Below are 13,456 nucleotides of genomic sequence, written 5' to 3' on the forward strand. Positions count from 1 at the left end.
AAAAAAAAAATTTTGGAGTAGAATAATGTAATTAGAGTTCGTTTGTAGATTGGATTGTCAGAAGATAGGAATGAAGAGTCTGGACCAATAATTAAAATTTTTTTAACTAAATTTTACTATAAAGTGATCTCTAAAGGGTCTGCTAAGTTACTTTGTTTCCCCAGTGTGACAGACTAGTCTAAAGAAACATAAGTTGGTCTAAATCACATACCTTTCAATAGAGATGTACACACTAGTGTGGAGGTCAATTAGCATTTTACATGGGCAATGGCTTTACCATAGATATAGGTTCCCAGGTGTTGCTAAAGCCTTTCTTGGTTAAATTCCATCTACACCTGTAAGTCCTGTATTTCTGACTTTTTAAGGTCAAGTTTGTTGTCTCTTTGTCAATTCCTTAAACCTCTTGGATGAGTAAAATGCATTAGCAAACAAAAAAGAAGTCCTCAAAGCCCAGATAACCCATCTCTTTAGAAACTGATCAATACCAGACTATGCAAAACTTACTGCCCAAATTCCAGCTAGTGCCCAACTTGTATGCTTTAAACATATTCAAAACATTAATTATGGGGTCAAGTATTACTAATCCAAATAAGTAATGTCAAGTTAACTTTCTGAATCAGTTTCTCTGAGAGACTACCTTCTTCAGCATGACTAGCCTATACTGATTTTGTCCATCTAACTATTGGAGACCATTTGGGTAGTGCTGTGGTTCAATACAGACTGCGAATCAAGTTTATATAGAGATTGGGGTTCGTCTATCTATCTCCTTTTTAGGGGAATGGGGAAACAGGTCTGTCTGCAGCAAGAATACTTGAAACTTAACGAAACTTTTTAAGAATATTACTTACAAAAGATCTCTGAAATTTCCTTTCTCTGGCTTCCAATTAAATGGCTACCCCTTCCACACCTTCATCTGTTAGAAAAGCACTGGAACACAGTCCTGAAACTGGAAAAAAAAAAAAAATTGTCCCAATTACAGTTATTATTTTTGAGCATCTAAATTATAGGTTTAAAAACTTGAGGCCTTCTGGGGCGCCTGGGTGGCTCAGTCGGTTAAGCGTCTCTGCCTTCGGCTCAGGTCATGACCTGGGGTCGAGCCCCACATTGCGCTCCCTACTAATGGGGGAGCCTACTTCTCCCTCTCCTCCCCGCTTGTGCTCTCTCTCACTATCTCTGTCCTATCTCTGTCTCTCTCTCAAATAAATAAAATCTTAAAAAAAAAAAACTTGAGGCCTTCCTTCCCTATGGCCAATGAATAAATACATAAGTACTCTGTCCAAGTACTGTGGTAGGTTCAATTCCTTCAAAACAATAGCTTGGGGATTTGGGGCCTTAGTTGGCTCTAATATTCTCACTACCATTTGTTGTAGCAACTTGGCAGTTTACATTAGCAGCTAAAATAAATAGTTGCTAGAAATGTTTAGCCCTACTTAATAATACATAATTCAAGCTTGGTCAGATAACTCACAAATATTTGTGTTAGTTAACATTTAAAGACAAATTGCTACAACAGAAAATTCCTTATGTATAATTGGGCCACTTCAGATCTCGTTTTCCTGTGAGCACAATACGGTAAAACATAAATTCATTCTTTCATTCATTCGTTAAATATTTATTGAACCCCTACTATGTGCCAACCATGTTTTTGAAACCCAATAATTAGGAGTTTGTAATAACAATTTACCTCTTAACTATTTATGAAAAAATGATTTACCAGGCTTTGAAATCTACAGGACAAATAAGATTAAAAGATGATGGATTTTTCATACTCTTTCAAACTATGTTGGCATACAGCTACTGTGTGCTGAATACAGTGGTTATTTATGAAATCAGGCAGATTATAACTTTAGCTTGATCACACCTTATTAGCTTTAATTTGATAATGCATATGATAAAAATCTGTCCACTCCTTTTAAAATATTATCTTACTCAGACCTCTCATTGAACCTATTGGCCTCCCCACACACTGTCCTAATAACCCCAGGTATTTTAAATTTTGCAATTGTATAAAGTCATTTCTCAGAAGATTATCAGCAAAGCACAGTTTAAGAAAAGGCTGGTGTTTACATCAGGTATATATGAAGAAAAAAAAATGTACAATTATAGATGGAAACTTTGAGTTAGAAATGATAGACTGAGAATAAAATTCTTTTCATGGTCAATGACACCTTAGCCCTTGATAGTCATACCTAATAACAGAGGAGTAAATAGAGAACCTTGATTCTAGAAGAAATCCTAAAAAGCCACCTGTTTTATCTAACCCTGGCCCAAGGCAGGACCAAATGGAATTTATGGTAGTAAGAGTTAACAGGCATCATCATCATACCAAGTAGTTTTTCTACTTTGAGAGCTGAATTCCTCTACTTGTAAAATATTGATGTCAGAGGGCTATTGTTCAAATTTATAAATAATCTATGAAATTGAGAGATCTTCCTATGTTTATGACAATTTTGTGTTTTTAAGAGTTTTTCAAAATGTATTTTACTTCTGTATTTTGTTCAGGGAAAACACTAAAATTTCTCCAGTTTGTCAAGCACTAAAGAAAACAGGGATGAGTAAAATCTAATAATCTCTGCCCTCAAGAGGGATATATAAATCTTAATGGTAATTTTTACATTCCACTTTATACAAATCTTTGGATGGTTTAAGCTAGCATTAAAAGGAAATGTTTAATAGGAGGAAATTGAAACCAAAAAAAAAAAAAGTTTGAACTTCCTTCCTGAAAATATTTCTGCTTATGCTGCCATGAAAAGCACATTTGGTCTTGGATTTTATTCTTTTTGTGAAATTGCAAATGGGATCATACATTAGAAGTTGGACATAATCTAATTTTAGTAAAAAGATTAATTTTACATCTTTGTGTTTGAAGGGTTATAGAAGAGAAATTAGACTTTCTCTGTTTTTTTCCAGAGGACAGAAGTGAGACCAGTGAATTGAAGAAACAGACATATTTTAGGTCAGTGTAAGAGTGGGAGGTGGTACATCTTTTTTTTTCCTGAATGGAAATAGCTGTATTTATTGGTTATGTGCTCATTATAAAAAGAAGGGGTGAAAAAATAAAGCAGACGGTATCAAAAGGTAGAAGGAAAAAAGTTAAGAAGTACTAATAATTCTCTTTTTAAAATGATATTTAAACTTTGAATGGCTATCATTCTTGATTATTTTTGTGTCTGTTTTTCTTGTACAAATTTTTATATAAACTTTCTTTTCATAGCCTATTATGAATATCTATGTCAATAAATTTGTATCTACAACTTTATTTTTTAATGGCTGAAAACATTTCATTGTATGAAAGCCTGTTATTTAAATTTACCAGTCCTCTTTTGAACTTCCAGATTCTTTCAGTTTTTCTTTTATAAACACTGCTGTGATGAACATTCTTGTTAAATTTTTGCACACATCCTTAATGTTTCCCTTAAAATAAATTTCTGAAAGTTTAATACCTACATGTAGACATTTCTTAAGAATTAAAATATAATGGCAAATTACCCTTCAAAAAGCTTGCATTTGTTTATATTCCTATAAAGAGTGAGAATGCCTGTTTTTCCATGGTCTCTCAGCAATGCTGGTTATTATCAGTTTTCCTCATCTTTGCTGATTTGATAGATAAAAAATGAAATCTTGCTTCAACTTGATTTCTTTTGATTACTAGTGAGGTGTTGAGTTTCTTTACATGTGTTTATTGGCCAGTCATATAAGTGTATTAAGCTCCATTTTCTTCTAATATTTTTGTTTCCTTTCTTAACATTTAAATTTTATTCCACCTAAAATATAATTTGATATAAGGTATGAGTTAGAGATCTAACTTCTTTTTTTATCAAATGTTTAACAGTTCGTCTCAATGCCATTTATTAAATAACTCAGCAAGCATATTCCAAACTTCACTACAGACAGTAAGGTGTCAATAGAATTCTGTTAAAAAAAAAAAAAAAGGTGTCTCATGGTCAAATGAGTTTGGGAAAAAAATAAGACCAAGAAAAGTTACCTTTCTTTATTGCAGAACTTCTTCTAGCCTCTAATATGCTTGTGTGCGTTATGAATCTCCAATAAGGAGTTTTAGGATGCAGGATTTCCCTAACTTATTTAACCATATAATTTTATTTTTTTTCTTTCAAGAAATACCTATGAAATCTGTGGAACTGTACTGTCCAAAATAATAGCCAATAGCCACATGTAGATATTTAAATTTAAGTTAATTAAAATTTAATATTCAGTTAAGGAACATTTCCATAATCGCCAAAAATACTATTGGACAGCACGCCTTCAGAACGTAGTTCATTGAAACTGACTCCCAACCTAGTGTTTTTTTCTACTGAACCAGCAGCTTCTTCCCTTACTTATATCAGCAGGTAATCAGGTTGGCTCCTATTGAATTATAAATTTTCCCTTTAAGGTAGTTTTTATTACCTTTTATGTAATTACCTTATTTTTTATAACAAATATTCAAACAATATGCTTGGGTTTAAGGATTTTAAGATTAATATGAAAAAGTAGTCCCTTTTTTAAAAAATTAAGCCTTTGTTTAGGAAATATTCTATGCTATGGTTTCAATATTAGCTTCATTTAGCTACAGAAGTTGGAAGATAAACTGTAATTGCAGGGCTTGTATATACTGACAACACATTAACATCATTGCTTCACTCAGTGGAGAGAACAATTTTCTCTGGAGTTAGCATTCACTCTTCTTATGCCAAAGGTAAAGCACAGAGCAGAGTCATGCCCTAGCTAGGTCTATTCTTTATGACTTTGTGGCTTTATAAAAAAAAACAAACATGCTTTATTTTCAAGAAATTTCTGGGGTGCCTGGGTGGCTCAGTCGGTTAAGCGTCTGCCTTCAGCTCAGGTCATGATCCCAGGGTCCTGGGATCGAGCCCCGTGTCAAGTTCCCTGCTCCACAGGGAGCCTGCTTCTCCCTTTCACTCTCCCTCTCCCTTTGCCTGCCACTCCCCCTGCTTGTTCTCTCTCTCTCTCTCTCAAATAAATAAAATCTTTAAAAAAAAAAAAAAAAAGGAGGGGCTCCTGGGTGGCTCAGCCATTAAGCGTCTGCCTTCGGCTCAGGTCATGATCACAGGGTCCTGGGATGGAGCCCCACATCGGGCTCCCTGCTCTGCGGGAAGCCTGCTTCTCCTTCTCACACTCCCCTTGCTTGTGTTCCCTCTCTCTCTCTGTCAAATAAATAAATTATTAAAAAAAAAAAAAATTTCTAAGTCCCATTATTGCCACCCCAAATAATAGGGAGCAAGGAAGAAAACTCTTTTTGAGAGCCTGCTGTATGTTAGACGACATGCTGAGTGTTGTGGTTTGTTTTTATTTTTAAGATTTTATTTATTTGTCAGAGAGCACAAGCAGGGGGAGCCGCAGGCAGAGGGAGAAGCCGGCTCCCCGCTGAGCAGGGAACCCAATGTGGGGCTTGATCCCAGGACCCTGGAATCATGACCTGAGCCAAAGGCAGATGCTTAACCGAATGAGCCACCCAGGTGTCCCCATGCTGAGTGTTTTTACTCATGTTTTTATTTTGTGTAACAACCCTGTGAGGCAGGTGTTTTTATTACCTCATTTTACAGATGAGGAAAATGAGGCTCAGAAAGAGAATAAATAACTTGCCCAGAGTCACATAGATAGGCAAGTGGCAAAGTCAGAGCCTGGACCCAAAGTCTCCTAACCCCAAAATATAGAACTATAATATAATTTGTAGGACTTTACAAATAGAATTAGGAGGTTATTGTCTCCCCAGTTCACTCCCCAATATTCCTTACCATCCACCAAGACCAAGTACATAGGTCTTATTTACTATTAACAGAGGAGAACAGAAAAAACACAAAACCAAAGCAAAAATGGGGATGTGAAAGACAATACAAACATCTTAAGAGGCCTTATTTATCTTATTTTCCCTATTCTATGTTCTGACTCCTTTTTTGAAATGTTTCAGTCATCTGGCAGACATTTATTGTACCTCAGATACACCAAGCACAGTGCTCACTATATAGAAAGGAAATATCCCTAGGATGGTTCTAGATGGTTCTTGGTTCTTTTGCTAGGTCCCTTTCTGTCTCCCTTTTCCCTACCCCATTAATAATGGGATCATCATCCTTTCAGTCACCCCAACTGAAACCCACAGACCATTTCCTAATTCTCTCTTATCCACTATTCTCTGATCACTTCCTGAGTCTCTGTCTACAGTACCTTTTCCTCCTTGCCTCCCCATTTCTACTACCATTTCCCCTGATTTAGGTCATTTCCTCCTATACCTTCACTTTTTTTTTTTTTTTTTAGATTTTATTTATCTATTTGACAGAAAGAGACACAGCGAGAGAGGTAACACAAGCAGGGGGAGTAGGAGAGGGAGAAGCAGGCTTCCCGCTGAGCAGGGAGCCCGATGTGGGACTCCATCCCAGGACCCCAGGATCAGGACCTGAGCCGAAAGCAGACACTTAACGATTGAACCACCCAGGCACCCCTATACCTTTACTTTCAATAAAAATCTACTTGATCTCTTCCTCCAATTCTCTCCCTACCAATTAATCCTATATACCATGGCTGAATTAGTATACTTCCTAAAGCACCAGCCTTGCCATAATGGCTTCCCATTTCCTCCAATATAAATTCCAAACTCTTTCATCTGGACTTCAGTCTGTTACCATTTAGTTTCTAATAATCTTCCTCTACCCTCACATGTACCCTTACTCTTACTTCATTCCAGCCAGACTGGACCACACTTCTAAAGGCATTTCCCTTGCCTCTCTCACCTTCTTTTTTTTTTTTTTTTTTTTAAGATTTTATTTATTTGAGAGAGAGAGAATGAGAGACAGAGAGCATGACAGGGAGGAGGGTCAGAGGGAGAAGCAGACTCCCCGCCAAGCAGGGAGCCCGATGCGGGACTCGATCCCGGGACTCCAGGATCATGACCTGAGCCGAAGGCAGTCGCTTAACCAACTGAGCCACCCAGGCTCCCCGCCTCTCTCACCTTCTTAATGCCCTTCTCCATGGATTCAGCTCTACCTGCCTTTCAAGAGCCCACTCATGTCACTTTCTCCTTGAAGTCGTTCCTGATCTCAGCTCTCTTTCCCTTTCACCCTCTTAGCCAGGAGTGATTGTTCCCTATTCTGAATTCCCATACATTTTATTTCTGCCCCTTGTGGGTTTCTTACTGACTATAAGCCACCTTGTACATCTTGGTATCTCCCACAATAGCTAATATTAGGTACTCAGGGGTGCCTTGGTGGCTAAGCATCTGCCTTCGGCTCAGGTCATGATCCCAGGGTCCTGGGATCAAGTCCCACATCAGGCTCCCGGCTCAGTGGGGGTCTGCTTCTCCCTCTCCCACTTCCCCCCGCTCATGATCTCTGTCTCTGTGTGTGTCTCTCTCTCTCAATAAAATCTTTTAAAAAAAATATTAGGTTCTTGGTAGGTGTTTACTGACTAAAAAAATTGTATATTTACAATGTCTTCATTGTAACATAATAGGCTTAAGCTCAATGAGAGTAGGAACTATGACTATTTCATTCCCATTCTATATTTCCAACCCCTAGCACAGAGGAAACACTCAATAAACATTTGTTTTTGTTTTTGTTTTTTGTGGGTTTTTTTTAAAGATTTTATTTATTTATTTGACAGAGAGAGACACAGCGAGAGCGAGCGAGCACAAGTAGGGGGAGTGGGAGAGGGAGAAGCAGGCTCGAGCCCGATGTGGGGCTTGACCCCAGGACCCCGGGACCATGACCTGAGCCGAAGCAGACGCTTAACGACTGAGCCACCCAGGCGCCCTCAATAAACATTTGTTAAATGAAATACATTACAGTTACCAGTTATTGGGATATAAATTTCTTCATGACACAATGGATATCTGGAAATACTACTTTATGTTATATTTTGAAAAATCTTCATTATCAATGTTTCTTCATTTTATATTCACAAATACTCTGTGATAAAGGTCATGTATTAATATTGTCACTTTACAGAAGAGGATACTGAGGCTTAAAGAAATTAAGTAGTTTATTTATGATCATATGGCCAATGAGTAACAGAACTGAGTCTAAAATTCAAGTCTTCAGATGTGAAGTTTAGAGTTTTTCTTGGCTAATGATGGTTTGGCCAAAGGCTAGTTTGGTTCCATTTGCTTTAGGATTGTTGGGGTTAAACTATTGCAGTCGTGTAATCATTCCATCCAGTGGAGTAGAACCAGATCCTTGATTGACCCATTGTCTGTATTTTGGGTATTTTCAAAGTCAAACAAAACACTACAACTTTTCTGAAGGAAATCTTGGCCACTTCGCTCACTCCCTCCAAGATGAGATGCCTGTCTCTTCAGGCACTCTTCTCCTTGTAGACTTCTATCCCTAGTTGGTTTGGCTGTTAAGATGTGGGTCTGATTTCAGCTCTCAGCATAGAGAGTAAGTAGGTCTCCAAGTATTTGCCAGGCAGTACAGTCTGGCACTTACCACTACATAGTATTCATTGAAAGCATGGGGGAAAGATTGAGGGAGACTTGCTTGATGCACAAGCAGTCATTCCCTTTTCATATTCATTTACTCTTAAGTCAGATCAGCAGGAAGCTGAGTACCTAGCCTCCATAGACTTGCCTTTACTAGATTGCTGTTTATTCATTTGCCATCAGGCTGGATATGAAGGATCATTATAAGAAACAATCCTCTGAAACTACTTCATCTATTATAAAAATATTGTGGGACATTATTCATTATGAGACACTGTGTCTTTTATGAAAATTTCTTGAAAGAAAACTGTCAAAGCTTAATACAAAGAATGCTTTTATCTCTTCTGAGCAATTGCTTTGTTTTTACCTTATGGACACTGTGAATGTTTAACTTAACGCTCTCTGGTTAGCTGCCAAAAAGCTTACAGCCAGATTTGTGGCCCACCCATAGCAAATGTGCTCTATGCCTCGTTAACTTTGTTCCTGGTTCTAGTTTATGTCTCTGCTGAAGTTATTCTCTCTTAAGAAAATCTTAATTCATGCCATCTAATTTTGTATATCTATATTAATATGTATATATATTTTTTCTCATAAACAGCCTTCTATTGTTTCTGAAATAGTTCAGATTATGATATACTGTATGCACATAAAACCATTTTTGGTGCTTCTTAGTTACCTCATTTACTTTAGGCTTTTTCTCTTGAGGGGTATATTTATTTTTCTGTATAGTTTTCACAGGGTTTTAATCACAGGAAAATGGTTGTGCCACAAAATTTTATTATTTTAGTAGTGTAATCAAGTGGTAGAAACCTGGTCTAATGGGGAGAATTGATTAAATTGATTATTCTAGCCCAGTCTTTCACAGAAATGGTTACATTTTCTTACAATATGCTTTGTTTTGTACTGTATCTGCATGTGACTGTTTATTGCTTTGTGATTTGTAGTGATGTTGTAATGCTGCCAGGTCATGAATAGCAGTTAACTCTCTTTTGCTCAAATATTGTTACCTTCCACACTGATCAGACTTCTTGTCTTTGTTAGCACCTTACCTTGGGTGATCATAAGTGTATTAATCTTACCATATAATTTGTCTTGCTCTACTCTAAATTAGTCATGCTTTTGTTTGGACAAGATAATAGGAATAGATGTTTGTTTCCAAACTTCATTTGCTTCCATTGGTATGGAGTACTATCTAGATTTTCTGATCACCTTACTAATATCAATTAATAATATAAATACTATTAGTACAACATTTTATATTCTTTTAATACCTTCAAGTAAAACTATTTGGCCTTTTCTACAATTCACTAAGGCATGTAAAGCAAATGTATACCCTTTTTACAGACAACAAAAGCAAGGACAAAATCATTTAAATTTTGTGGTAGGACTGGGGCTAGATCCAGGTCTCTTGATTCCTGTGCCTAACTACCTTTCAATTTACAAAAAAAAAATCTAACTTATATATATTTTTTAAAGATTTACTTATTTATCTGAGAGGGAGAGAGCACAAGCAAGGGGAAGGGGAGAGGGTGAAGCAGACTCCCTGTTGAGCTGGGACCCTGATGCGGGGCTCTATCCCAGGACCTGGAGATCATGACCTGAGCCGACGGCAGATGCTTAACCACCTGAGCCACCCAGGTGCCCCCTAACTTATAAACATTACATAGTCTTTATCTTACCACTTGAGGTTAAAGATGGGAAGTGGACTAGGACATATTATATCACTCATGCTCACAACTCAGGCAGAACCAGGAATGTTTTTTATTTGTGTTACTCTCACAATTTTCTGTTCTTGAAATTGTGGTTCCTTTTAACTACAACTCTAATCACTGTCACTTTCCATTATGGAATGAGGAAGCAATATTTTTATCTTATCTCTTGAAAATTAACGTTGAAATGGAAACTATTTCCTTTGTTAATGAGCAGCATTTTTCTTTAGACTCTTTGAAAATTCACTTTAATGTAAAAATAATTTGCCGTTATTATCATGCATAAAGGGCCAAATAAGTATATGGTTAATGCTAGGACGTTTCATAAATGTTTGTTATAATTTTAATGAAACTGTGCATCTAAAGAGGAAATTAAAAATTCATGCTTATTGTTTCAGCATGAAATGTTTCCAAAGTTTTCATTCTAACTGTTAACATATAGCACATAAGTTAGGGTCTCTTGAATGTTTACTCTTAGCCAGGTATTGTTGCTGAACATTTTACAATTATATTTAATCTTTACCAAAACCCTGTAAGAGTAGCTTCTATTTATGACCCTCATTTTATACCCAGGTATCATATTCAACAGTATATATTATCTTCTGCCTCTCCTTCAGCTTCTGGAATTTCTAATCAACCCTGATCAGTACAAGATGGACCCCGTAGTCTTGAGTTATATGGACAGTCTACTGCGGCGATCAGATGTCTCACTGTTGGATCCTCCAAGCTGGCTCAATGACCATATCATTGGATTTGCCTTTGAGTACTTTGCCAACAGTCAGTTTCATGACTGTTCTGACCATGTCTGCTTCATCAGCCCCGAAGTTACCCAGTTCATCAAGTGCACTAGCAACCGAACAGAGATTGCCATGTTCCTTGAACCCCTGGACCTCCCCAACAAGAGAGTTGTATTTTTAGCCATCAATGATAATTCCAACGAGGCAGCTGGGGGAACCCATTGGAGTTTGTTGGTTTATGTACAAGATAAAAATAGCTTTTTTCACTATGATTCCCATAGCAGAAGCAACTCAGTCCATGCAAAGCAGGTAGCAGAGAAACTGGAAGCTTTCTTAGGCAGAAAAGGAGACAAACTGGCCTTTGTGGAAGAGAAAGCCCCTGCTCAACAAAACAGCTATGACTGTGGGATGTATGTGATTTGTAACACTGAGGCCTTGTGTCAGAACTTCTTTAGGCAACAGCCAGAATCACTATTGCAGCTACTCACTCCTACATACATCACAAAGAAAAGAGGAGAATGGAAAGCTCTCATTGCCAGACTTGCCAAAAATTAGCTATCAAACTGTATCTGTGACTTTTGAAGTCTCTTCTTTCTGCCCATCCCCATTTATTGGATGGCTGCAGTCTCAGTGCCTGAAGGAAGCTGCCTAGTAGAGGGAAGCTTAGTGTTCTCATTTTTCCCTGGAAGAATGTCATCCTCTGCATTATCCAAATGGAAAGTTTCACTTTAACCCTAACTTGAGAGCAGTGTGCAATGTGACAATTTCTTCAAGTTATGTATCAAAACCTTAAAACCACGCTATCTTAACATTTATTAATTCCCTTTTTGTCTCCCTTATCCACATTGGCTTATTCCAGAGGAAAAGCAATGATCTTTAAAGAAATCAAGTATACGTGAAATCTAGAGGAATGCACGAAGAACGTTATAGAAGAATCAACGTATTGCACAGAGATCAACTGGCTAGAAGCAGGTCAAGATCTAACCTAATTCAAGATCTAAATATTAGAATCAAATACTCGTTTCTGTGGTATCTCTTCCATTCACCATGCAGAGGCTTTCCTGGCTATCTTTGTAACCTTTGCAGATATTTGATAAAAATGATGTTAGCCCATCTTCCCCCATCTGATTCCTGGACTGCTTTAAGAAAGGGGGGATCTTGGGCGCCTGGGTGGCTCAGTCGTTAAGCGTCTGCCTTCGGCTCAGGTCATGATCCCAGGGTCCTGGGATCGAGTCCCACATCGGGCTTCCTGCTCGGCAGGAAGCCTGCTTCTCGCTCTCCCACTCCCCCTGCTTGTGTTCCTGCTCTCGCTATCTCTCTCTCTGTCAAATAAATAAATAAATAAAATCTTTAAAAAAAAAAAAAAAAAGAAAGGGGGGATCTTGAGTAACTTCATTAAAATATATGGCTGTTAGACCTTTTAGTTCACTCAGTGAATGGGTCGACTTGCTGCTCTGCATTGGTAGCGGCTTTTCTTCACTTTGTCTGTTAGCCATGCATACACTCCTTCCTTATATCCAAAGTTCTGTGGTTTTAAAACTCGTAGCTGATAACTTCCCAAAGTTACCTGTTAATTTCTAATATTGCTGCTTTCTGATAGTCATAGTTTTTCCTTTCCTCTCTATCTGTAATCTGGCAGAATTGTTTTCAGTTATGTCATGGTGATATCAGGGCTATTATTGTATCTAAAACTTGCAGACTAAAAGTTGGTTTGTTTTTGCGATTATAAAGCAGAAAAAGTGACCTTTCTCAACCCTTCCACTTAATTCAAAATGCAGACGATATTATTTTTTAAATATGGAACCAAGAATAAAAAGAAATGCCATCCCTCCTAAATCATTTATGTGGTTTTTTTCTGAGTTTCAGATAGTTAACAACTAGATGATATGTTGGGTACACACATTAATTCTACTCCTAACAAGAATTAGATTGCAATGCATATGAGGCTTGAAAACCAAAGATTAGTTTCAGCTGTGAAATTTATTTCACCTCCCTCCCCAGCCTACCTTTGCCCCCAGCCCTCATGGCCCAAAATAACCTCACCACTCAGTAACCACAAAGGCAGTAACTCAGTTCCTTTTAGTCAGGGAGGGAAAACACAGTGTAAGTAATATAGGTTACATAGCAAGCTGAGTGAACATGAGTTGAAACTGAAAGTCTGAGAAAGCTACAAAAAAGTTTCCATTTCAAGTCAGTATGTTTTGGATAAAAAAGAGACCTAATAAAAATGGGAGCAGGAAAATAAAAGATTAGGAACTAGCAATCAGCCATAGAGGTGAAATGGGGGAGAGAAGGACAGCAAGAGGAGTGACAACTGAGGCCATTAACTGTAGATAAAGATAAGAAGGCAATATCATTTCAGTAACTGTTAACTTAGGTGTCTAGACTATGAAAGACTCAAAGGCTCTCTGGGAAAATTTGTTCTGATAAAGCAAAGTATATCTGTTTAAATGTCAGATCATCTTCCTCTTACAAGTCAATCCATATGAGCAATTTTCCTGACTCCCTAAAAGTTATTTTTTTGAACTAAACTAGCAAAGTCTTTAAAAAAGAAAAAAAGATAAAATCTAAGGTTTCCT

General features: G+C 37.4%; 1 protein-coding gene across 3 annotated transcripts in view; it reads left to right on the forward strand.

Moving 5' to 3' along the window:
- Window positions 1-12,713, forward strand: part of SENP8 (SUMO peptidase family member, NEDD8 specific) — a 15,502-nt gene extending 2,789 nt beyond the window's left edge. Inside the window, exons 2-3 of one of the 3 annotated variants that reach the window (XM_081831371.1) lie at window positions 2,911-2,956; window positions 10,758-12,713. In XM_081831371.1, coding sequence (XP_081687497.1) covers window positions 10,794-11,432 — 639 coding nt within the window. In that variant the 5' untranslated portion in view covers window positions 2,911-2,956; window positions 10,758-10,793 and the 3' untranslated portion in view covers window positions 11,433-12,713. Of the gene's footprint in view, window positions 1-2,910; window positions 2,957-10,713 lie in introns of all 3 variants that reach the window. The other 2 variants (XM_081831369.1, XM_081831370.1) reach the window with 2 other exon arrangements.
- The last annotated feature ends 743 nt before the right edge of the window (window positions 12,714-13,456 follow it).

Source organism: Leptonychotes weddellii, chromosome 9 (genome assembly GCF_054177405.1).
Source record: "Leptonychotes weddellii isolate Sample4059 chromosome 9, ASM5417740v2, whole genome shotgun sequence".
NCBI classification, from domain to species: Eukaryota; Metazoa; Chordata; class Mammalia; order Carnivora; family Phocidae; genus Leptonychotes; species Leptonychotes weddellii.